The 25493-nt window shown below is 46.5% G+C and overlaps 1 protein-coding gene across 2 annotated transcripts; it reads right to left on the minus strand.

The window, feature by feature from the left end:
- Positions 1-15921: 15921 nt before the first annotated feature.
- On the minus strand, positions 15922-21177 carry PCDH8 (protocadherin 8). 2 transcript variants are annotated; one of them, XM_059684783.1, is made up of 3 exons: positions 18620-21177; positions 17947-18154; positions 15922-17495 (listed from the first exon to the last, which is right to left on the minus strand). In XM_059684783.1, exons 1-3 carry the CDS (start codon positions 20966-20968, stop codon positions 17122-17124), a joined length of 2931 nt encoding a protein of 976 aa, XP_059540766.1. In that variant the 5' UTR covers positions 20969-21177; the 3' UTR covers positions 15922-17121. The 2 variants fall into 2 exon arrangements, with proteins under 2 accessions (XP_059540766.1, XP_059540765.1); XM_059684782.1 differs by having other exon boundaries at positions 18329-21177.
- Between the last annotated feature and the right edge of the window lie 4316 nt (positions 21178-25493).

Below are 25493 nucleotides of genomic sequence, written 5' to 3' on the forward strand. Positions count from 1 at the left end.
TCGAAATAAATACTGATGCATGATGCAAAATATCCATGATAGCCTGGAACTAAGATTCTGGAAACTGTGTCATGGGAGAGAGGTGCTGTTAGTTACTAAGTCACATATTTTTAGGGAGAAGCAATAGATACCAAATCTAGGCACTGATAGAAAAAAATTAATTGGCCACTGCTAGAAAAATAAAGATAAAATGTATAATTTCCAGACCACCAAAGAAGAAAAAGAATCCCAATATTAAAAGGCAAGTAGGGAAAGATAAATAACAAGAAACATGAAAATAGAAAGCATACGCTGACAGGAATGAAGCCAAGCATAAGAGGGACCATAGCAGTGTTCATGGGTGAAGTGCTCTGGAATGTACGGCCATGAGGGCTGGGGTCTGTTGCTGAGTTAGTTTACTGCTGAGTCCTTCAGTAACTATTTGTTGAATGAATGAATGGATGGATAGTCTAAGATTTTATTTTTATAAATCTTGTTTAAAAACTAGATCTAAATCAAACTCATGCCACAAGCATGCACACTAGGTTAAAAAACAAAACAAAACCCAACACACACACACAAAAAAGATGGGGAAATATTTCCCAAGAAAAGGCTGACAGAAAGGGCAACTATGATAAAACCTGGGCATCTGCGGAATGAGCAGGGTCCCTCCAGCAGGTGGGGTCCCTCAGCCTGGCCCGCGGGATTGGGCTGAAACCGGCTCTCCAACATCCCCCAGGGGTCCCGGAGTGTGAGAGGGCGCTCTGCAAAGCTGCTGTCCTGCAGGGTGTGGAACGCACATGCAAGTGTGCAGTAACCAGATTCGGGGCTGACAGTGCTCCAGCAACAACATGACCCACGGCCAAAGGTGGAATGGCGTGGCCTCCGAGGAATCGGGCCCCCTCCTCGCTGGTTTTGGGGTGCATCACCAGAGAACTGCCACTGCCAAGTCACTGCAACTCAGCAGCTCCTGCATTGAGCTTCTGGCCCCTGGTGGTCAGTGTGGGTCATAGTGACTGGTTGGATGGTCAGGCACTTAGCATATTAGCCAGATAAAAAATTTAAGGTCAAATACATTCAAATAAATCAAATCCAATATTTTATATGACCTTCTAACTAGGAAGTACAAGCAAATTAACTGAACCGATAAGGGATGTCAATAAAGTGACAAAATTAACCTACACAAATTAAGAGCTTTTCTACATACTAGCAATAAGCAGTTCCAGAATGGAAAGGATAAAAGATCCAAATCACAGTCACAATAGCATAGAACTTACAAAACACCAAGAATTCTGATATGATAAATCTAACTAAGGGGTAAGACTGATAAAAGAGAAGTGTGAAACGATACTGAAAACATGATAGAACAAAACAAACAAAAAGAAACTAAACAAACCCTGAACAAAATGAGAAAGACACTCCTAAATGAAGTAACTGAATATTGACAAAGATGACAATTATTCCTAAATCAGTCTACAAATTTAGTGCAATTCAAATAAAAATCTCAGAGTTTGAGACACTTATTCTAAAATTTATATGTAGGGGTAGCAAAGTATGAAAATAACAAAGAAACACTTTAAGATGTAAAATAGGGAACACTTGCCCTATTTGGGATCAAAATATGTTCCCTGCTGGTGGGAATGCAGACTGGTGCAGCCACTATGGAAGACAGTATGGAGTTTCCTTAAAAAACTGAAAATGGAACTCCCATTTGACCCTGTGATCCCACTTCTAGGAATATATCCCAAGAAACCAGAAACACCAATCAGAAAGGATATATGCACCCCTATGTTCATAGCAGCACAATTCACCATAGCTAAGATCTGGAAACAGCCTAAGTGCCCATCAGTAGATGAATGGATTAGAAAACTGTGGTACATCTACACGATGGAATACTATGCTGCTGTAAAAAGGAAGGAACTCTTACCATTTGCAACGTCATGGATGGAACTGGAGAGCATTATGCTAAGTGAAATAAGCCAGTCAATAAAGGAAAAATACCACATGATCTCACTCATTCATGGACAATAGAGACCATTATAAACTTTTGAACAATAATAGATACAGAGGCAGAGCTGCCTCAAACAGATTGTCAAACTGCAGCGGGAAGGCCGGGGAGGGTTGGGGGGCAGGAGGTAGGGGGGTAAGAGATCAACTAAAGGACTTGTATGCATGCATATAAGCATAACCAATGGACATAAGACACGGGGTGATAGGGGAGGCTAGGGGACTGTCTAGGGCGGGGGGATAAAATGGATACATATGTAATACCCTTTGTAATACTTTAAGCAATAAAAAAAACACACAAAAACAAAAACAAAAAAAACAAAATATGTTCCCAAAGTTTAATAATTGAAACAGTATGGTATTGGTACAAAAACTGACAAATAGGTTAGTAATATAGAATACAGGATACAGGAACAGATGAATTAATTAATGGGACCCTTGCTTATGATTAAGATGGCATTCCAGTTAGTGAAGAAATGATATTCAAAAGGGTATTGAGAAAATTACCTATTCATTTTGAGAAATAAAGTTAAATTTCAATCTTACACCATCACAAAAGTAAGTTAGTGATGTATTAAAAAGCTAATCATAAAATCTAAATATAAAATATTGAAAGAAAATATAGGATGCTTTTTAAAAATCATGCTGAAATGGAGAAGACCTTGTTATATAAAACACAGATTTAAAAAATCAGAACAGAAAACAATAATGGATCTAATCCATAAAACCACAAAGAAAATAAAAAACTACAGGAAGAAATGTTTGCAAGATATAAAAACACAAAAGATTAATGTATATAACACTTAAAGAACTCATAAATCAACATACAATTTGTAATAATAAAAGCATAACATGCTAATTAGACCAGACAGCTGAAGGACCTTCCGGACATCCTTCTGGATGTCCTTCCGGACCAAGCCACGGTGGTGGGGGCTGAGGCAGAGGCAGTTAGGGGTGATTAGGCAGGCAGGTGAGCAGTTAGGGGTAATCAGGCAAGCAGGCAGATGGTTAGGGGCAATCAGGCAGGCAGGTGAGTGGTTAGGGGTGATCAGGCAGGCAGGTGAGCAGTTAGGGCAATGAGGCAGGCAGGCAGAGTGGTTAGGGGTGATCAGGCAGGCAGGCAGGCGAGCAGTTAGGAGCCAGTGGTCCTGGATTGCAAGAGGGTGCAGGCTGGGCTAAGGGACCCCTCCCCCTGCCCATGCATGAATTTTGTGCACCGGGCCTCTAGTGATATAGAAAAATAGACAAGGGATATGAATAGGCAATTCACAATAGAAGACATGTAAAAGGTCACTATGTATGTAACAAATACTCAACAATATTAATAAAAGAGAAGTGCTAATTAAAATATGGATGCGATGTCTATTTTTACCCATAATAAGATAGACAAGAGTGTTAAAAAATGGAAACCATTCAATAATGGCACATAGAAGCTTTTGGCTACAAGTAGCCCCAAGCCATGACTTAAACTACCTTGAGGAGCTAGTTAATTTTTTTATCTGACATAACCCCAAGTCAAGAGGTATAGCAGCTCCAGGTATGGCACCTTCAGAGGCTTGTAATGGCTCAGGTTCTTCCTCTCTCCTGGGTCTGCAAACTTTATCCCAAGGTTTTTTTCTTATAGTGATGAAAGGGTTGAGGTGGGTCCAATGGGCTTCAAAGAAAGAGGAAACCCTTTCTTGTGACCATTTTAGGAGAGAGGAAATCTTTCCAGAACTTTCCTGGGTCCCTTACCCATCCCTAAATCTATCTTTGGAAAGGAGCATGGGTTTATCCTCATCATCTGGGGAGTCAACCACCATGACATCTCTAAGGAGGGTGTGGGAAACCGGTACTCTCACGGTTGAAGGAAAAACGCATCAGCACAGCCATTGTTATCTTTCAAAATGTGAAATTTGCACATTCTTTGAATCATCACTTCAGGCATCTATGCTACAGAAATACTGGCGCACAGCACAAGAGACATTTACAAGGCTATTTATCGCAATGATGCTTATCTTAAAAATTGGATACCCTCTAAATACCCATCAGTCGTGGAATGGTATATTCACACAATGCAAAACACGGCAGCTGTTTCAAAAAATCTCTGAGGCGTAAGCGAAAAAATTGTTATAAAAATGCTACATTTATGTTATCAACACACATATAAGCTACAACTATTTGCATGCAAATTCATAGGAAAGGAACTCGGAGGGTACATGCCTCGCTTCTAAGGAGAGTCAACTGGTGGAATATGGAGATTCTTCTTGCTATTTTTTGCTTGACATTTTTTATTTCTTACAATAGTGGCTTAGACAATAAAGACATTTAAGTATCTCACATAAAAAGTCTGGAGGAAGGAACTCCTGGGCAGGTGTGGGCAGCAAGACAAGGATACCGCAGGGCTCCAGCTCGCTCTCTCTGCTCGGCCATGCCTCAGCATGTCGGCATGTTGTCCTTCAGTTTTTGCAGATATTTCTAAACGTTCTCAGTTCACAGTGCCCTTAGTGTTTCAGAATTTTTGTTCCTGGCACCATTAGGCCAAAAGAAACATCTGACATTTCTGTTTATAGTAGATTAGTTACACTAAAAGAATTTAATGAGTACTTATGTACTAACAATGTCGAAGCCATTTGGGAAAAAAAAGTACACATACGTTGAAAGAAAAATTACTTTCATTTAATTGGTGAATGACTACAATTACTTACAAATGGGATGTGTGCACTATATAACTTCTCACACCTCCCCACTGCCCTCATATTGCTTTTCACACAGCACTTTTCTTTAAGCACAGCCGCTACTGAAACCTAGCTTCACAAGAGATATGATGTCACCCAAAGGAATGTAGTGGGATCTAATTTTGAAACTGTGACCCACCTCGATCTGGTAGTTGGCACCACGTTTGACAGATGTCGGGTATCACTGCTTTGACATCTGTCACCCTCACACCCCTAATCCAATTACTAGAAAGAGGAATGGGGTCACCTTGAAGCAATCAGTTCACATCCTTTGGAGCTGGGGGCTGAGGTCCTCCCTGGAGCAAGTTCCCTCCCCAAATAGAATTGGAAGAAGGAAGAGATGGCTCTTGGGTATGCAGTCAACCATGTCTGCCTCTTTACTTTATCTGCGGGTGTTTTTTACTACAGAATATGGTAGCATCATTATTTACTTATCACCGTAGGAGCCTTTTCTATGACATAAAGGTGCTTAAGTATATCTGTTGCTGACAGATATTCAACAGTCCTAGAAATAAGGCAAGAAGAGAAACACATAAAAAAAACCTTGACAGATAGAAAGAGAATTGCTCTGGGGAATATGATTTGAGGGCACGAATGTCATGTGGAGAAATTTTACCAACTGGCTGCCAGATGTGGGTCTGCCCTGGGCTGAGGCGCAGCTGGTCTGCCCTCCAGTAAATCAGATGTGGGAGGCAAGGACCATCTGGCACATAAACTTGGCAGAGCCTGGAAAGACAAGCTAACTCACGTGTGAAGTTATTATTATTGTGGATCCACATGAACGGAGCCTGCCACTGCAGCACGGGGAGATGCCTCCTTCCCCAGGGCTCCTCCCCTGCTGCTGCTGGGGGGGAGGGGGGGCGGGGGGACGGGGGGGGGGGGGGGCGGGGGCGGCGCTTCCGCACTGGCTGGGCTTGTGCTCCCAGGAGCTCCAGGAGGGCTGGCCCTTTAATCTGACCTCACTTAGCACTTCTCCCCGTTCTCACCCCTCTTTCCTATTGTCTTCTTTTCCTAAGAGTTTATCTCCTTACTTGCTAAGCTTCTCAACAGCAGGGATCACATTTTATCTATAGTAAGTCCTCACTTAAGGTCATTGATAGGTTCTTGGAAAAGGCAACTGTAAGCAAAACAGCATAGGTAACGCCAATTTTACCGTAGGCTGATTGGTATAAATAAGAGTTAGGTTCCTATGGCATATTTAAATTCTAAATAAACACCCAAAACACTTCCAATATTAAACATTGAAAAAATGTGAGCTATACACACATTTAAGAAAGATTAATAAAGATAAACCAGATCATAATTTTCCAGTCTGCTTATTCCAGTTCAGAGTATGGGGTGGCAGGAGCCTATCCTGACTGTTCAGGGTGCCAGGCGGGCACCCTCCCTGGACAGAATGGACTTCCATCGCAGGGCACACTCACCCACACCCACCTCACCCGGACAATGGAGACACGCCCTTTCACTCATGTGCACATCTTTGGGATGTGGGAGGAAACTGTTGTACCTGGAGAAACTCCACACAGACATGCAAACTCCACACAGTGGCCCCAGCCTGGAATTGATTTTTTTCTCATCAATGCTATGATAAAACAATGTTATTTAAGGACCTGCTGTATTTTGTTCTCCATCCCTCCTCCTAGCATCTTGCCTTGAACACAGCAGGTGCTCACCAAGTTGTGCGAATGTCCTTGCCACAGGAAAGGACAAGAGGGAGGCATGTGACAATAGCGTTTCCACCTTCCACTCTTCATATCTATTTCTAGGTATCTGTTGATGAGTGACATCAAAGAAGGAGCCTAGCAACTAGTTCGTAAACCTAGCCCTAAAAAGCCCTGTCGGCCCTGATTCTCCACCATCTGCTAAGAATCATAAGCTGAGTTGGAAGACACCCTAAGAGTGAGCATTCTACGGAGAAGAAGCCCAGGCAGTTGAAGGACTTGCTCAAGGCCATATTGCTCCTCAAGGCCATATTGCTCGGTGGCGGCAGAACAGAAGAGTTATTTATAATCCACTTTATTGCTGTAAGGACTTAAGACAGTTTTTAAGGATGACTAAAATATAATTTAGCCCAATACAATTAAGAACAAAGGAAGACAGCAAAAAACTTAGAAAGGAGCTGAGAGTGAGGTCAAAACAGAATTGTATAACAAAAGACCACCTGGAAGGGGCCAGCCGCAGCCTTGACTCTAACTGTTCACACATCTATCTGTCAAAACAAAAAAGAAACCTAGGCAGACACAGAATGCACAATGTGCATGAAAGAGAAATGGCCCAGGAGCTCAGAGAAGACCAGTCATTGCTGGTGCCAGGAAGTGACAGGCACTGCTCATAGAGAGAGCTGTGTGTTTGAACGAAAATCCTCAGCAGCTTCCCAGTGGTGCACCGAAGAAGCACCTCTTAGTGCCAGGCTGGTGGCTGAGGGCAACACAGTGAGAGTCATCCTGAGAAAAAGCGCTTTGTTGTGGGGTAGGGAAGAGCTGAGAACCCAACCTAGGATCACCAGTAGAAGAAAAATGCTTGTTAAATTAAGAGGTGAAAAATTTTGACTCAGAATCCTGTGACATCAGGATTTCAATAATAATTACTGTTCTTAATTAGCACCCAGAGGCACTGTAGGCCCTAAAGTATTTTCAGAATCATTTAAGAGAAATTTTTAAAAAATTCAATCTGGTTTCATATTAATTTAGCACTTAATTAGTTACTGTCATCTGTTCTGGCTATTTCATATATTTTTTCTAGGCCTTTCAATTAGATTGTTATGTCTTTGAGGGCTGGGGGTCCATGTATAGGGAAAGTACCATTTTACTTAGCAAAGAAATATGAACCCTCTTAGATCAGCGGTTTTCAACCTGTGGGTTGCGACCCCTTTGGCGGTCAAATGACCCTTTCACAGGGGTCGCCTAAGATCATCCTGCATATCAGATATTTACATTACGATTCATAACAGTAGCAACATTACAGTTATGAAGTAGCAACGAAAATAATTTTGTGGTTGGGTCACAACATGAGGAACTGTATTTAAAGGGCCAGAAGGTTGAGAACCACTGTCTTAGATGGACTATAGAGGGGAAATCTCTGCCTGAGGAGGGGCCACTAGACTTTCCAGCTAATTCTTCTGAGCTCTTGGTGGATTTATATTGCTTATTCCACAGAAATGGGGGTGGGGGGAGGGTGGTTAGCTTTTCCACTAACAATATCCTTTTATGTCAGGTCCCTTAATATCTTACAGTACGTTTGAGACTAATTTGGAATATCAAACAAGACCTTATAAAAGACTTGGGAATAACAAGAGGAAAATAATTATAGTGAGTAATCTGAAATGATAGAATCTAATTTACAACCATTACCAACATCAACACCAAGTGATCAATGACATTGATCACTTGGAAATTATTGATTCACTGTGTTATGCAGATCATCTAAGTTTTGAAACATTGACATTTGTTAATATCACTACCAAAGTCATTTTTAAGGGTCTTTAAGTACTGGATAGCTGTCAAGCTCACAGGTTTTCCAAAATTCTAATTTTAGCTTGAAAGTTCAAATTTTATTGTTGAAACAAAGACTGTCAATTGCTTCACTTTCTTCATCTTTGGGAAGTCTGCCAAATACCCAATTCTAAATAACCATAGTTTGTTTGCCCGTCATTCCTTCAAGTAAAAATGGTGCTACATGAAAAAGCAATAAATTCAGCTTGCAATTTAATCACACTAGTACTTTTCCTTGAGACCATCATCGTCATACTTCTTTTTGAAGCAAAAGTGTTCTATAAGTACTTCCCATTTTGTCACACAGAATATTAAAAGGACATATACTCAATGGTCAAAATTTAATAAGAGTGACAATTGTGACTGCTTCTTCAAGGTCATTCTTGAGGACATTGTTTTGCTGCAAGTGCAAAGAATACAGTGGTGCCCCTGTCTTGGTTTATGCTAAGGTACCAGGATTTGCACCCACCATTTTTTTTTCACATCATCAGAGCAATTGTCAACACAATGAAAAAGGCAAATAACATCTTGGTATTACTATGAAAATAGTTCTTTTCTTTGTGGATCTTCTGAAAGATTCTAGCGGACCCCCAGAGGTCCAATGACCACACTCTGAGAACCACATCTTTGACCCTCTACCTTCTAAGAATGATCTCAAGCCCATCCGGAATCCTTACATCCAGACCCGGTAGATCACAGCCGGTCTCTCTCCGGTCTACCAAGGCCCACAGTCTGAATGTCCTTTTCTGTCTCTTCCCTAGATGTTTGGTGCTTAAAAGGATAAGGTCCTTCAAAATAAAAAGAAACCATGTGGATTTGCAGGACCATGATCCTTCTAGCCTGGGCGTGAACATCATTAAACCAATATTTGTAAAGAGGTGTCAGTTGGGATGGTCCATCCTGAGCTCTCTTAGAGCCCATACACTGTGGCCTGGGCTGTTCTCTCTCCTCTACATGCCCTTCACATGAGCTGGCTGTGCATGATGTTGCTGACTTGGAGGTGGTTCCTGGGGGAGAGATAGGCTGCCAGGAGCACTATTCTTGTACCCCAGACCCTCATATGCTTTTCTCTGACCAGGAAATCCATATGTTCATATCTTTATATCTGTAATGATGGTCACCACTCCTACAATGATCTTTATCTTTCCCAGAGCAGTGCTCAGTTGGGGATGAGAAGTGCAGTGATAATACTGTAGGGTAAAGACCTATGGGAGCCCTGGGCATGCTGGTAAGTGGAGTGGTCCTTCCAAGCTGTATTCTTTTGTTTTAGTGGGAAAAATATAAAAAAATAATAAATATTCATGTGCCCCACCAACCAGAATTGACAAATGTTAATGTTTTGTCATATTTATTGTAGATCTATTTAAATAAAAGAAATAAAACACTACAAGCAAGATTTAGGCCCCCTAAGCCTAAATCCTTTAGATATTCATTTCACACTTATTTTGAAGAATGGCAGTGAGGAAAGGGTGTTTTCCCTCTCCTTTTCCCAGAAGTTCAGCTCCTTCCAAACTCACCAGCCCCACTCAGCAAACAAAATCCAATACAACTAATAGATAGAGCTCCAAAGGCCGTTTAGCAGTTGATCTTCCCACCCCACCTCAGGTTCCCCACCCCAACATGCCAACCTCATGCAGGACTCTTTTTGAGAGGAGTTTGGAAACTGTAATTTTCTGGTCTAATGACATTCATGGGGATTTTGATGGTCCTTACGAACTGGTTGTCCCTGCACTGCCCAGCCCTGTTCTTTGCTCCTTGTCATGCTGGAGTTACATAAGCAGTGCCCACACGGATGACTTGGTCAAACAAATTGGCAGTTCTGTGTGTCCCCAGTCAGTGGTAAGAGACAGCACAAACAAGCCAGTGTTGCTCTTCTTTTCCCCTACTTCTTCACAGCCATCCTAAGTCAGACTGCCTGACAATTTTTTTTAGCTGCATCTGAAACTAATGCCTCCAGCCCAAGAATTTCCGTTATATCACTCAGCTCATGGCAAGAGCAATGGGCTTCTCTGATTAGTGAAGTTGAAGAGCAGAAATAAATCACAGCAGCTTTGTATTCTAGAACATGGGTCTGGGTGAGTGAATGCTGGAGAGCGGCCAAGACACAACTCCAGTGACTCCATTCTTAATAATTTTAAATGGACTTAAGTCTGGAGACTTATGTTGAATAAATAACTCCACTTAATAAGTGTTAAAGAGAGGGGTGAGGTGGTAGGGTTAGGGAAAGAAAGGCCTGGGAAAATGCCTGCTTCTGATAATCTTTTGCACTCAGTTTCCCTCTCCATAAGATGGGCCTACTTATAATCTGCTCTCAGAGGGCTGTCGCAGTATATTTTAAAAAGTGCTTTGGAAAATACCTTACAACAAATCAATTGTCACAGGCACAGGAGTTGGGCTTTATACCATACAAGGAGAAAATGATAGACCTAGTCTCCTAGATCAGTCAAGCATCCAACCAGAAAAGCAGGAATTATTGTGGCTCTTCTCAGAAAACTGGAGGGTGCTCTAACAAGCCAACTGGAATAAAAGCTATTGTGCAGAACTTTCTATCATTTGAGAATCAGGTAGAGCAGGACTTAAGAGTCCCATATGGGTACCTGAATATCTAAGTAGTTACATGTAGAATGTGATTTTGACTAACTTTCATATGCAGATATAGCCCGGGGATTGCCCCTTAGACCTCCAGTGAGACGGATGATTGAGGGCTTTTGGCAGATTAGCAGAATTAATCACAACCAGCTTAAGTGGTAGCTGAAAGTCAGTTGCTGAATAATATTGAGATTCTATCCCTAACCCCTTACCCATCACCTCCAATAGTCCAGCCTTTTCTCTGATGATTTAATGACATTCATTAGAATCAAATCGTCATCCTTCAACAGCGACTTTCCTAGAATTGATAGGAAGAAGATTTGGCAAACTAGACAAAACCCTAATATGATGAGACTAATATCCAACACTTAGCATAGAAAGCAATTTGATACTTTCATCAATTTAATGGTTTGTTGTATTTAAAGAACACAAGCAAAGATTTGACAATTATTTGGATTATTTAAGCCACGTGGCTTCAGATACCAAAATGGACTAGACCACATCACATCTCTAGATGTTTGGTGCCCAGAGGTTTCTGAGGATCTCTTGAGTTGGCTTTAAAAAGATGCTGCTGCACTGAGACCGGAAGATGAGGAGGGCTTAACCTCGGGAGGTAAGGTGACTTGTGTATGGCTGACGCTGATTCTGCATCCTCCAAGCACTCCTGGAGTCATTAGGCTAGCTGGGGTGGGTGAGATGCTGAAATCTATTGGTCATGTTTGATTTGGAGGCATATTCAGCACAAACTCTCTGTGGGGACATATGTTGATTTGTAGATACAGAGTCTCTTGGCTATGGTGTGTAACCATGACCTTTAGTGCTTGGCTCAGTGAATCACTCCATTCAGCAAGTGCTTTTATTGAATCCTTATTATGTATCAGCCAGTGTAGCAGGTGGTAGGGATAGAGATGAAGGACACAGGCCGTCCTTGATTTCATGGGTCAGTGTAGGAGACAGGTAAGTGGAAAAACAATTACCCTCAGTTTGGTAAGTGCTAAGGAAGCACACAGGAGGTGCTCTCTGCCCTGTCTGGCTGTTGGCTGAAGGAGGGGGTGAAGTGATTCTTCAGCAGTCTTAAAGGATAAGAATAAAGGGCCAAAGAAGAGAAAGGGTTGGGTAAGGAGAGGGTGAGAGGCAATAAAATGTTATTCCAGGCAGAAGGACCAGGATGAAGAAGTGAGACACAAGTAGATCTTTCTGGCTGAAGTGCCAGGTATGCCTGTGGGTGGGGAAGTTGTGGGGGAGGCAGGGGCCAGAGCAAGAAGGGTCTGGATGCCATGAACAGCACTGTGGACTTTATCTTAAAGGTACTGGGAAATTATGAGGGTATTAATCAGAGGAGTGACAAGATCAGATGTTTAGAAAAGGTCTTTTTGGCAGCAGTGTGGAGGATGGAATGGAGACTCCAGGGAGGGCCGATAGGAGATTTTTGCTAGAGCCCAGGAAAGAAGCAATAAAAATTTAAATAAGGCGGTAGGCCTTATTCTGCATCAGCCAGATCATGAATTTAATGTCAGTTCCTTCTAATATTAACTGCGTGACCTATGGCAAGTTACCTTACCTCTCCAAGTCTCACTCTCCCATATATAAGATGGTTCAATGAGTACTTATCTGGGAAGGTTGTGAAGGTTAATTGTAAATGCTTGGTACAGTGCCTGGGAAGCAGTAATCACTAAAAAACGACATCTTTATTCTTATTCTTGTTCTTATGCAGCCATCCTGATGTGGATAGTCTCTGGAAAAACAGGCACTGAAACAAGGACCTGGGGGCAGGGCATCCCAGGAAGCACAGTGAGGAAAGTGAGACAGGGAGGGAGGAAACCAATGAAGAGGGTGTTACTGAGTGGGTCACTACTGTGGTATGTGGGGCTCAAATTCATTTGAAACCCTCAAGAGATAGAAATTGTTCCTGCAAGGGATGGGAAAATGGGAGTATCTATCCACCAACACCTGTCCTAATTGGCTGAGGGATGGCTCTGCAGGTCTTAAATCCCCAGTACAGACTGCTCTGTGCACAGGCCAAACAAGCTTTGGTGGCCCCAATTCTGGTGGGACCCCGAGTCCTCAGCAAGTCTCAAGCAGCAGACACAGATGCTTGAGATGGAGGCTGTCATTGTGTAACTGGAAGTGTCCATTGCAGTTGAGGTGAACTCAGAGATCAACAGTGGGGACATGGGCAGAGCGTCATATCTGCTATAGTGGAGTAAGGGACAATTAAACAGTATGTAGAAATAGACCTTGATGAGTGGAAGTAAGAAATATGGTGAAGTCTTTTGTGTTTGGGGTTTGATCTACAAACTGCAGTCCCGTTAATTGAGTTTAAAACAATTGCCAGAGGGGTTGTTTTGGGAGTAATGGTGGCAGAGAAGAAAGGATGATTTTGACTTGGATGTGCTGAATCCGTGATCTTGTCTAGTGTCTACTGAGTTGGCAAATGAAATTTCCCTAATTCTGTTTTAAATTATGCAGGCTTCACTTTGACATATTGAAATTCCTCAAACAAGTTTTGTGGGGGCCAAACCTGTACTCTAAAGATCCACCCAACCTCCCACCCCACCCCCACCCCTGCTACAAGAGCATGTTTAATCCGGTGCTTTCAGTGATGGCTTTTAGAACTGCCTGTTGTCTTTTCCTACATGCTGTTCACATTTTAGGTGACTTTAAACCTGTGGGTAAATTGCCTTGTAGATTATTTTTTTCTGAAGAAAGAGAATAATAAATACCATCTTGAGTTACTGCATAGCTATTGAAAACTAAACAGTATTTTCAAAACCCTTTTGAGTTGTTGCAAAGCACAGTGCCCCATTGAGTATCGTATTACTTTGCTTCTGTTTGCTTTCAAAACTTACAGCATTCCAATTATCCTATTGTTACTGAATTCACTAAAGTTAATATGCTTGTTTACTAAAATGGAAATTTAAATGATGAAAGCTTACATTTGCCAAGTGAAATAAGCCAGATATTTAGCTAATTCTACCATGGAACTCATCCTGATTTCATATATGTTTTATATTTTCTCTCCATGTGCATATGTATTTGGAGATATGCATCCTGTTTTTGCTCTATTTTACAATGAATTTTAATAGATGTTGAAACCACTTATATTTTAATTTTTTGAAGTGGTTTCTTTGATGGATATTTTATTATAAGTATCATAGGACATCCAAGTCCTATGGGGCCAGACATAAAAATATAAAATAAAGTCTGGCTTTAGCTTTCTCTTTCAAGGTGACCTCCCACTTCCCCAAGGGTCTTCCCATGTCCCATTGCTCACAGTAAAGGTGCCCAAGGGTTGTCAGTATCTCCAAAGAGGTATTTGTGGTTCCATCATAATAGTGGAAGCTGGTGGGTTTGCCTGAGATGCTTACTTTAGCCACACTTGTTTGTAGAGTGTTGACTATACATGAGTGAAAGTGGAAGAAGTGAAGAGAACAAACCGGTGTCAGAGCAAGGCCAGACTTCCTGAATCTGTTTCATCTTGGTTTCTTCTTCCTTAGTGGGTGGGGCTGCACTGACAGTTCTCGTAAAGACTGGCTCTGAAGGAAGACAAGGAAAGAGGAAGAGAGAATCTGGTGGCTATAACTGTAGGCCAGGCATTGTCCTATGTCTTCTGCATATATATTATCTCAATTTGATAAAGCAGTATTCTTTTTAAAAATGTACTTGATAATAAACATTTTTGGAGAAAAACAGAAAGCCTCTTTTATATAGCTCATTTCTCTGAGGGTTCCTGCTGCTGACCGCTAGAGGAGAAGAGCCTCACACACCCCCTCTTTTATTATTATGTTTTTAAAAATACATTTTAAGGACTGAATAGTGTGTTTGATATTTTTTAAGTCCCAAGCAAAAATAAGGTCTTTTAATGGCCATTTCTCTAAGGGAAAAATATGACAATGAAGTCATAGAGGTTTTGCAAATCTAATTTTTGGAATAATGAAATAGCGTACACAGTACAAAGTGAAATGATGACAATGACATTATTTTACTTTTGAAGGTCTAAAGCAGGCACACACCTTCAGAGATTGGACACTTTTAGACTACAGTGTGGGATTATTCATTATTCTGCTCTGCAATTGATGGGATGGCCCAAGAATAAAGCTTTAGATGTTAGGTCAATGCTCAATCACTGAGCCACACCAGCTGGTCATCATGGTTCTAGAATTGTCTGATAACATGGCCACACCCAGTGTTTTCTTTTGGAACCTGAGGTCTGGGCATCTGAGCTTATCAGGCACAAGTGCAGCTCAGTTGCCTGTAGAAACCACCAAACTTTTCATAGGCCCTGGGTGGTGAAGCACTTGTGTGCCCACCCTGCTGTTCAGCTTGGAGCCACCACTGGTTTTAATTATGACTTCAACAGGCAGCTTTGAGGGCTCCTGTGTTCATTACAGTGCCTCACACTCGATAATTAGTAATAAAGGAACACAGGCACTTCATAAATATAAAGGGCTAAACAATAATCAGGCAGTAAAGGCAATGCATTGGGACTTTTCCACCTAAGATTTTCTTTCAAGTTAAAAACAAAACAAAAAAACTTTTAATTATTTTTTATTGGTTTATTAGAGGGAGAGAGGAGGGGACAGGGGGAGAGAGAAACACGATCAGCTGCCTCCTGCACGCCTCCTACTCGGGATCTAGCCCACAACCCAGGCATGTGCCCTAACCAGAAATCAAAGAGGCAATCTTTTGGTGCATGGGACAATGCCCAACCAACTGAGCCACACTGGCCAGGACCAAAACAAAAAACTTTAGTTGCTTCATTTTATTTTCTTGCCTTGAATAATTGGGTTTGAATTTAATTCTGGCCCCTTATTACCTGTGTGACTTTTGGCATTTTACCTATCCTCACTGTGTCTGTCTTGTCTTGTTTGTTTGTTTTTAATCTATGAATGGAGAGCATGCTAGTTCCTGTCTCATGGGGATAGACTGAGGATTAAATGAGATATTTCATGCAGAGTGCTTTGTAAGGAGCTTCACTCATATGAAAGTTTGTTCAGTAAATGTTAGCTCTCATTATTATCATTTTAATCTCAAGTGAAATGAATGCATAGAGCATAAGGCATAGATCTCAAAAACTTTCCATTATGTACTCTTTCAAACACAAACACACAAACAGATTGATATGATTACCCCCACCCCCACACACATGTACCCATGCTAGCATTGACAGCGGTCAATATTTTATCAATCTTATTTCATTTGGCAAATTTTAAAGCAAATTCTAAGCATCATGTCATTTCACCATAAATTTGAGTGTCTTTTTTATATTAACACCCTAATATGCTAAGAGCTCCTTGGGACTATATCTTCCTAATCTTGAACACCAGCTCCTAGAAGTTACTATGGTTAGTAAAAGCTCTACCAATGTTTGCTTAATTAGTGAATGAACAGTCCAAACAGTTTTCTTTGATTTTATGGCAGATGTGCTATAAATATTTGTTGCGTGAATAAGTAAGGGCAGGAATTTTTTAGAGTTCCTAATGTTTATGGAGATGCACATGTTTTACAAAATCAACAAATATTTTTAATACTTTGATGAGGCTTTCCAATACTTGAATCCCACAGGTTTAATATTGCTGTGAACACTAACAATGCCCAAATAAACAGCCCATTCGAGGTTTAAAATTTTTTTTTATTTTTGTTTTTTTTAAATTTTTTTTTCTTGAGATTTAATTTTGGCACTCAAATCATTTGTGAGTATCTGACTATCGGCATCTTCACAAAAAGCAATTAGCAGATTCTTCAAACACATGACAAATCCTTTATTACTGTGCTTATAAGTGACACGGTTTACAGAAAACCAAATGTAATTAAATAACATTGAACTTGAAATCTACCACAGACTCAAGATATACAAGTTATACTTGGCAAGGCAAAACTTCTCGAAGACTAGATTGTTTTAGGTAAAAGATAAATTTCCATTAAGGAAAGGAATTCCAACATGTTTTGTTTTTTGTCTTACAGACATTTCCTTTGGCAATAACTTCCACTTTAGCTTTTATTATATAAAAATATAACAAAATTTCATTATATACAAACATTACATTACACAATGTACAGGTTAAAAACACTAAGAAAATGTCAAGCTGCAAGTGAAATTAAAGTCAATAGCATGATAAGAAAAATTAAATACAGCACACATTTCATAAAAATTACATTAACTACATTTTTTTTGTTGTTTGCAAATACCAAACAGTACTACTGTGATTGGAAATAGCTCCCAACAACTTCATTTTAAGGCACATCTTGCATATTTATATATACAACACTGAAACCGGTCAATAACTTAGGGGCTTCTCAGAGTGACCTGTATATGTGTGAAGACATGCAGCATGGGGTTACACATTTTCATTGGCTTCCTTCTTTGGGGACAGGTACCTGCCAGGTGGGGACTGATAGAGGGGTACCCCGATCTCCTGCAAGTCTGGGAGCCTCGCTGGACGAGGAGGGGAGAGCAGAGTGACTGTCCTGTCATAGTCTCTGTGCAGCACTTTCTCATAGACGCTCTGCAGCCCCACTGTCTTGGGCAGCTGGGCCTGGTAGTAATTGTCTCTGCGCAGGGGATCCCGAGGCAGCGACGTGCTCTTACAGAAGGTTGACATCTGGGCTGGTGGGTGTGTGGAGGGCTGGGTGTTGGGCCCTCCACATGATGGGCTCCAGCAGCGGTCAGAGTGGCCCAGGATCTTGCACTCAGCCGTGCACGCCCACAGTCCTAACATAAAAGAGAGAGGGAGAGAACATGATTATTACTGAGATTGGTATGCCTCCATCTTCAGTATGTCAGACAGGGTTAGGGTGGCTGAAAGGGAAAACCTGTATGAAGATGAATGCCAGTGACTGAAAATTTGGAAGGAACATTGCTGCAAAGCCACCTACCTCCAAGTTGGCTCAGCTTCTTTTGCTGGAAGCAAAAGCCCCCTTCCCCCCAAAAGCTAGCATCACCCCTGCCTCTGCCTACCAGTGCGGGGCTGTGCTTAATTCAAATGGTGAAGCTGCCTCAACCTTGCTTTTTAAAGTTCATTGTATGGGACCTGTCGGAGTCTGGAACTCCAGGACTGAGAAAAGTGGGGAAGAGGGAGTGGCCTGGGCAACAGAGATTGAGAGGTGGCAACAGGGGAAGGAGAGGAGGAATGCTGAACTTGGAAGGAAAGAGGCGTCCTCACCACTCTGCATATGGTTGATGAGGTCCTTTTTCAGAGCGTCCCCACTGATGTCGGAATCACTGTCATTGAAATCACTGTCCCCTTTGCCGCTGTCTTTGCCGCTGAACTTCTCCGCTTCTCGGCCAGAGATGGTGTTGAAAGAATGTCCTTTCCAGACCGCCACGGGGGGCGCCGGCTCCGTTCCGAAGCCAGAGGCGCCGCGGTAGGGCTGCAGCAGGGGATGGGAGAATCGGGGGTGAGGGTTGGGCAAGAAACAACAAAACAAAAAACATGTGCGACAGGTTAGGCATCTATCTGGCACGCCCGCCCAGACCCCTCCAGTCTCTTCCCCCAGCCTGTCCGCGGAGCGCGGAGCGGGGCGCCCAGCCGAAGAAGGCCTCACCTCGGCGTGCGCGCCGCGGAGCCGCTGCTGCCCCTCGAAGTGACAGGAGCTTTCCCCGGTGACGCTGCCGCCCTCCGAGCCCGGCACTTCGGCTGCCGCGACTGCGGGCGGGGGCGCGTCGGCCGCGGGGCTGCCAAAGGGCGCTTTGCCGCTGCCAGGGAAGGTGAGCACGTCGAACATGTTGGGTCTGGGCCCGGCTCCCCGGGCGGCCTCCTCCGGGGAGCCAGGAGCCGAGGCGCCGCCGCCCGCCGCCCCGGGCCGCTCTTCCCGGCAGGCCCCCCCTTTGCGCACCTCCTTCTTGCGGCGATTGCAGGTAGTAGCGATGGCGATGATGGCGGCCAGTAGCAGCGTGCAGCTCCCGGCCAGCACGATGATGACGATCAGTGGCGTGTCCCATTGTAGCGCCGACCCGGACCCTGAGAGCCGCGAACCCGGCGGGCGAGAGCGCTCTGGGCTCCCCGCACTGGCGGGTGCTACCGGCCCCCGCCCGCCGCCTGCTGTCACCACGAAGCTGACTGTAGCAGTGGTAGAGAGCGGGGGACGGCCGCCGTCGGATATGACCAGCAGCGCCCGGAACACGCGGCCAGGCGGCTCCTGCGACAGATCGCTGGTGAGCACGATCTCCCCCGTGCGGCGGCCGATGGCGAACGCTTCTCGCGGCTCCTGCTGCAGGAGGTCGAAAGCCAGCTCCCCATTAGCACCCTCGTCCGAGTCCCGAGCTTGCACACGCGCCACGGCCGTGTCCCTTGCAGTGCGCCCTGGGACTGCCACTTCCAGGGAGCCGTTGGCCGGCGCCGGATGCACCAGGACTGGCGCGTGGTCGTTCTGGTCCAGCACCCGCACTTGCACCAGGGCGCTGCTGGAGAGCTGAGGGACGCCGCCGTCGCTCGCCTGGATGCGCACGTCGAGCTGGCGCAGCGTCTCGTAGTCGAAGCTGCGCAGCGCATAGATGGCCCCGGTAGCCGGGTCCACTGAGACGTAGGTGGACACGGCGCCCCCAGCGCGGCCTACCTCAGCCTCCAGCAGCCGGTAGGTGACCTGGCCGTTACGGCCCAGGTCCGGGTCCCGGGCAGCCACCGTGGCCAAGTAGGCGCCAGGCGGGTTGTTCTCGCGCACAGACACCTCGTAGACCCGCTGCGTGAAGAGCGGTGCGTTGTCGTTCTCGTCTCCCACGCGCACCGTGTAGGGCCTCACGGTGCGTAGCGGGGGCGCGCCGCGGTCCTCGGCCACCAGTGTCAGGTTGTACTCAGCGATTCGCTCACGGTCCAAGGATGCAGCGGTCACCACCAGGTAGCTGCCCGCGTAAGCTGGCTGTAGCCGGAAGTGCTCGTGCCCGTAGAGGGCGCAGCGCACCTGCCCGTTGGCGCCCGAGTCCCTGTCCGAGGTGCTGACCAGAGCCACCAGGCTCTCCCGCGCCGCTCCCTCTGGCACCAGCGAGATAGCACTGGCCTCTGGTGTCCCGGGCCCGGTAGACGAGGTCGTGTCCGCCCCCTCGAGAGCAGCGGCGGCGGCGGCCGCGGCGGCGGCGGCGAAGGGCGAGGCGGCAGGCGCGCCCGGGGCGGCCAAGGGCGTGATGGTGATGTCCGGTGCGTTGTCATTGACGTCGCGGATGCGCACGATGACCTTGCAGGTGGCTGAGCGAGGCCCGGGGCCACGGTCCTGCGCCCGCACGTCCAGCTCGTAGGTGTCCTGGCGCTCGTAGTCCACGGGTCCCGCGAGGGTGAGGCGTCCCGAGCGCGGGTCGAGATGGAAGAGCCGGCGCGCCTCTGGCGAGGTGCGGGCGCCGAAGGAGAACACGACTTCGCCGTTGGGGCCCTCGTCGGGATCGGCCGCGTCCAGGTCGAACAGCAACGAGCCCACGGGCGCGTCCTCTGCCAGCTCGACCTCGGCCACGGCGCCCTGCGGGAAGGCCGGGCTGTGGTCGTTGGCATCCAGCACACGCACACTGAGGGCGGCCGTAGCGGAGCGTGGCGGGCGGCCCCCGTCCTGGGCCACCAGCTCCAGGCTGTAGGCGGCCTGGCTCTCGCGGTCCAGCTCCTGCAGCAGGACCAGGTCGGCACACTGGGCGCCGTCTGCTCGAGTCTGCAGTTCCACGCGGAAGGGGCTGTGTGGCTCGGTCAGGCGCACGCTCTGCAGTCCGTTGGCGCCCACGTCCTCGTCCACCGGCACCTCCAGGGGGATGCGCGTGCCCACGGCCGCGCCCTCGGACACCTCCACGGGGATCTGGGCCCGTGGGAAGTGCGGCGCGTGGTCGTTGACGTCCCTCACCTCCACCTCCACGTGCACCAGCCGAAACTGCTCCTGCGAGAAGCTGACCACGTCGAAGGCCAGCACGCACTGTGGAGCCTGGCCGCACAGCCGCTCGCGGTCCAGGCCCGCGTCCCCGACGGTCAGCTGCCCATCACCCTCACGCACACGTAGCAGCGAGCTGTTGAACTGCTTCATCAGGCGGAAGCTTGTGTCTCCGGACACTTTCATATGTAGGTCCTCAGCCAAGGTCCCGATGACCGTGCCAGGAGCGTCCTCCTCGAAGGTGCTGTACCGCACTGTCTTGCTCTGGGCCACTGAGAGCACCCAGCAGAGGCTAAAGAGCTGCAAAGGTAAAAGGCAGGGTCTACCCCCGCGCCTTACTGGACTCATGCCGCCAGCCCCAAGTTCTATTCCAAAATGCTGAAGAAAAGATTCCTCTCTGGGTTGCAGGTCCGGACCTAAGTCTCGGGCTCCTCGGAGCACGCTTTTGCCAGCTCCGTGCGGAAGGAGTCTGGCGGCTGCAGCTTCGCGGCTCCGGCGGGCTCTGAGGACGTGCGGCGGACCCGCCCTCACTCTGCACACCTCCCTCCTCCTCCCTAGCTGCTGCTGCTGCTGCGCCGCCGCGCGCCGCCTCCGCTTTTATAGCCGCCGATATGCAAAGCGCCGGAGCCAGGCGGCCAATGGCGACAGCGTCCTCGCGCTGCTCCTACGTCAGCCTCTGACAATCCCTTTAATGTGGAAAGGCTTGGAGGGGAAAACAAGAAAGGAAAATTAGGAAATCTTTCCTTTGTTTCTTTAACTCCTTTTGCTTTTCCTTTTCTGCGTGTAGGGGAGTTAGCACAGGTTTTCTTCTTTGTGCCCTGCCGGTGCCGGCTGCTTGATCTAAGAACAAACACACTGGGATTTCTTCGTGGTAGCGCAGGACTCCCCACCCACTCCCTGCTTTTGCACCTCGCAGGCTTCCAAGCGCTAGCAGCCCTCTCTCCACAGACTAGCTCTGCCCGACGAGGCTTGGCTCGCCTCCTCTCCCTGCTTCCCACGGCGCCCTGAATAGCCTCTCGATTAGGAGCCAGCCCAAAGGAGAAGGGAAAATTTATTTTATTCAAATTTGTATACGCAATTGTGTTTTGCTCGTGTGAGCCCCGGTGATCAGAGTTGCTTCTTGTCTTTCGGAAAAGAACCCCGCGATGTGTTAGTATGCATGTCACTGTCCAAATGGCTTTCTTAAATCCTGGGCGCTAGTAGGCAAGGAAAGAAGTTCCAAATAGGATTTAGCATAAGCTTGAGGAGATTTGGAATGGTTTCAAAGATCAGTCTGTATCAAAGGCGTATGAAGCCCTCGTTAGCACTGGAAAGAGAATGGCGTGGCAGGCGATCCCTTTGGAGGCCCCAATGTCTGTATTATTTCACGGTGACAAGCTAAGGGGAGAGAAAGTTGAACAGTTTCCACAGTGGAGTTGGGCTAACGTGAATATAATGAGCAAACGCCACATGTATCCATTATGTTCCTCTATTCATCCCCAATCACTGCCATAACTCTCTGGCTAAAGGGTGAAGGGCGCTGGATTCCACACAATACCAGGCTCCTATTAAAGTGCATTTAGAGAACTTTCCCTCCTGAGGCCTTGTTCCGCCTATTTAGAGGATTTTCTTTCGGTCCTAATAGGGCCGCTCTGGGAAGAAACATCCCCTTCCAGAAGAACAAAATCACAGCGTGTTGCTGAAACCTGGCACGAACCTGGGGAACTTCACCATCTGCCTAGGAAAGTGTTGAGCTTCGGCATTGCCAAACTCTGGGCTGGTCAGGCATGGCTGCCCCCCACAGATATCCTCCCCACCCCCAGTTTCCCCAAAGATCAGGAAGATGGGTCTCCAAGCAGGAGCAAGAGGAATTCTTACTCATTCTTGTTGAAGAGCTTTACTGAGCAGGCTATGAAAATATGCTAGGAAGAGGAAAGGTAACAGCAAAAGTCACACACTGGAAGAATTTTTTTTTTTTAAAAAAAAGGGCGTTGGATTTGATAAGCAAATTTCCTTCAGTAAATATTCTTTTGAATCCTGATTGTAGTCCTGTTCTCAGAATCCTATCTTTCAAACCTGAGGGAGTGTGTCCTGTTATTTGCTTTGTTTTGTTTTTCCCAGAAAAGATACAGGAGTCTCCTCAGAGTAGGAGACCAAGCAGGGAGCTGGGTGGACAGTGGGGGTTGTGGAGGATAAAGGAGGTGCTTGGAGTTGTTTGGGAGCAAAAAATGCAGCCCCAACCATCAATTTTTAAAAAAAGCTTTTATGAGATTGGGCGTGGGTGGTGGATAGTTGGGGATTTCCTTTGAGCTGTCATGCCTCTCGGTTTCCTTTCCCGCCTTTTCCACTTTGCAGCCGTGGAAATACTAAAAGCAACGAGGCCGGGCAACACCAGCCGCGCAGGGACGTGGAAAGGAGACGCCCCCTCCAGGAGCCCAATTGTCAGCCATCTCTTCCACTATTTCCCCCTACCAATTGCCATTTAATATCTCTCTCTCTCTCTCTCTCTCTCTCTCTCTCTCTCTCTCTCTCTCTCTCTCTCTCTCTCTCCCCAAGAGACATTTATTTCTCTGGGGTTCTAGAACTTTGTCTTCTTTCTGAACCCCGCAACTTTCCCACCTGACCTGCTGGTGAGCTTTGGCGCCCGCAGGGTCCCGCCCTCTCTCCTCATCTCAGTTCCCGGTTCGCCCCAGACCTGAACAGATTCAGAACTCGGCTCCCGCTGCGATTCGCGTAACCCCTGGAGTCAGGCCACGCGGCTGCTGCTGAGCGCAGAACGTGGCGAAGAGGGGAAGGAGAGAGAGGGCATTGGGGCCAGAGTCGCAGAGAACTGATGTCTTTTGCTGTTTCCATGGCTAGACCCTTGTCAAGAGCCCGGCCACGGGTCGCTGCGAGCCGGACCCTACCTGCGCCTCCTGTGCCCCCGCGCCTCAGTTCTGGACTGGACCAAGGGGAGCCCAGCGCTATTCATTCATTCATTCATTCATTCATTCATTCATTCATTCATTTGGCGGGAGAAGCGGAACTACCTAATATTTTTACTCCAAACACTTTCATACCATCATCCACATTCTCAAGACTGAAATAAACCAGGCGTGTTTTGAGGGAACGAAGGGTTGGAGGGGGGTGGGAGGCAGGTAAAAGTGAAGAGGGGGGAGGTGGGGTGTGGGGCGGCTCGTAGCAGGTCCAAAGCCTTTTATCCTCGGCCAGTGCCTCGGCCGCTCGGCGCCGGCAGCTGGGAGCGCGGAGCCCTGGGCGGGGCACCGGGAGGAGAGCGCCGAGCCGAGCGGAGGAGCCGGGCTGCGAGCGCCGCTGCCGAGGCTGGCGCGGAGGGGGGCCGCTCCCCGCCGGCTGCGGAGGTGTGAAGGCACTCGAGCTGCGGGAGCCGCGGCCGCGCCGCCTGCAGCCCCCAGCTGCGGAAATGCGATGTGAAACAGCGCACCAGCGTCCACAGCAACTCCCCGGGGAAGCTCCGTGCCAAGGGAGGCAGGGGCAGGGGAGCCGGGGCAGGAGAGGAACCCGCCGCCCCGGGCTGATCGCGCCCCACCAAAGACTTGTTATCACAGCAAAGGCCTAGGCTGGCTCAAAGGAGCCCTTTCTCTCCATTTTTTTTTTTTTAAAAACTACCTCGTCCGCAACTGTCTGGAAATCCTGAGAGCAAACACAGGCCCACAATGGCCGGCATTTTCTCGGGATGCAAATGCTGCGGACCCCGGAGCCGGCGTCTGCTCCCCGCCAAGCCCGCTTTGTGAAGCTCGCGTGCGGACCCCGGGGTGGACACGGGCGTCACGTGACGGATTAGGGCTCAGCAGCGTTTTCAAAGCGGCGACAAAGGGCGGGCTCAGCCTGATCGGATATCTCCCACAGTTTAGCGGGCAAGAAAATCAGGATCCATTCTCATATGTAATAGGATTATCGTTCCCATTTCAAGTTCTATTCAGCATGTAATTTATTTTTAATTAGGATTATATCTGCCAGGAAAGAGAACTAGACTTCGATGGAAAGTAATTCTAAAGGGTGGATCGGGAGAGGGGTTATTTTTTAACCTTTTCACTTAAGAAACAGTTCTGGGCAAGTCGGTTTTCCTCCTACGGGCTCACTCCATCGTTTGAACCGTGGTGGGTTGACTTCGGTTTGCACTCCAGAAATGTAACCAAGCTCTTTTTCTACACTGCAAACACTTTGTATTTTTAAAAAAGTGACCCCCACTGTTACTTGGTTGTCAACACTGACATCATGGCTTTTACACGTTTACACCAAACCACAGCGCAGCCTCCTCCTGGGATCTGAACTTATTAGCACTTAGACATTGAAACAATTTGGGGGTGAAGGTAACTGTTGTTCAGTCATTCATTTTGGATTGGTGCCAGTACCAGATGCTCAAAACCCTGCACCCTTCCCAGGTCCTGGGCCACTCAGCCATCTGTGTGTTCTGTGTCAGAATGATCAGGGATGCCCACTGGCCGAGAGGGAGCGCAGCTGTTGACTGAAGGCACTGGGAGAATCCTACATGGGTTCACATATGAACACTGCCCTGGATTTGCTGTGTGACATTGGGCAGATTACTTGATCTCTCTGTATCTTAGTTCTCTCATGTAGAGAATGGGGATAATAATAGTATTATTGGTAAGGTTGTCTTCAGGACTAGGTAAGATACAGTATCTGGTGCTTGGGAACGCCCAAGACATGTTAGTTATCACTTATTAAAGCACAAGGAAGAAACATCAGTGGTCATGTAATTTAAACCTTTTATTTTATAGGTGAGGGATTTGTTCAGAAAGGAACCCCTTTCCCTATTTCCTGACTGTTTCTTTGCTGTAGTTACAACTGTCCGTCTGATTCCTTTGTAATTTCCCCCCCCTCTTTCTAGAAATACTGATAGATATAGTGGTAG

The sequence above is a fragment of the Myotis daubentonii genome, chromosome 2 (assembly GCF_963259705.1).
Source record: "Myotis daubentonii chromosome 2, mMyoDau2.1, whole genome shotgun sequence".
Lineage (NCBI taxonomy): Eukaryota > Metazoa > Chordata > Mammalia > Chiroptera > Vespertilionidae > Myotis > Myotis daubentonii.

Excerpts from the sequence above, each read along its gene's own strand:
- PCDH8 (XM_059684782.1), bottom strand. The coding sequence starts at position 20,968 with ATGAGTCCAGTAAGGCGCGGGGGTAGACCCTGCCTTTTACCTTTGCAG. Across the intron at positions 18,155-18,328 it reads TCCGCGGCGCGCACGCCGAG|CCCTACCGCGGCGCCTCTGG; the intron begins GTGAGGCCTTCT and ends CCCCTGCTGCAG. Across the intron at positions 17,496-17,946 it reads CATCAACCATATGCAGAGTG|GACTGTGGGCGTGCACGGCT; the intron begins GTGAGGACGCCT and ends CTTTTATGTTAG.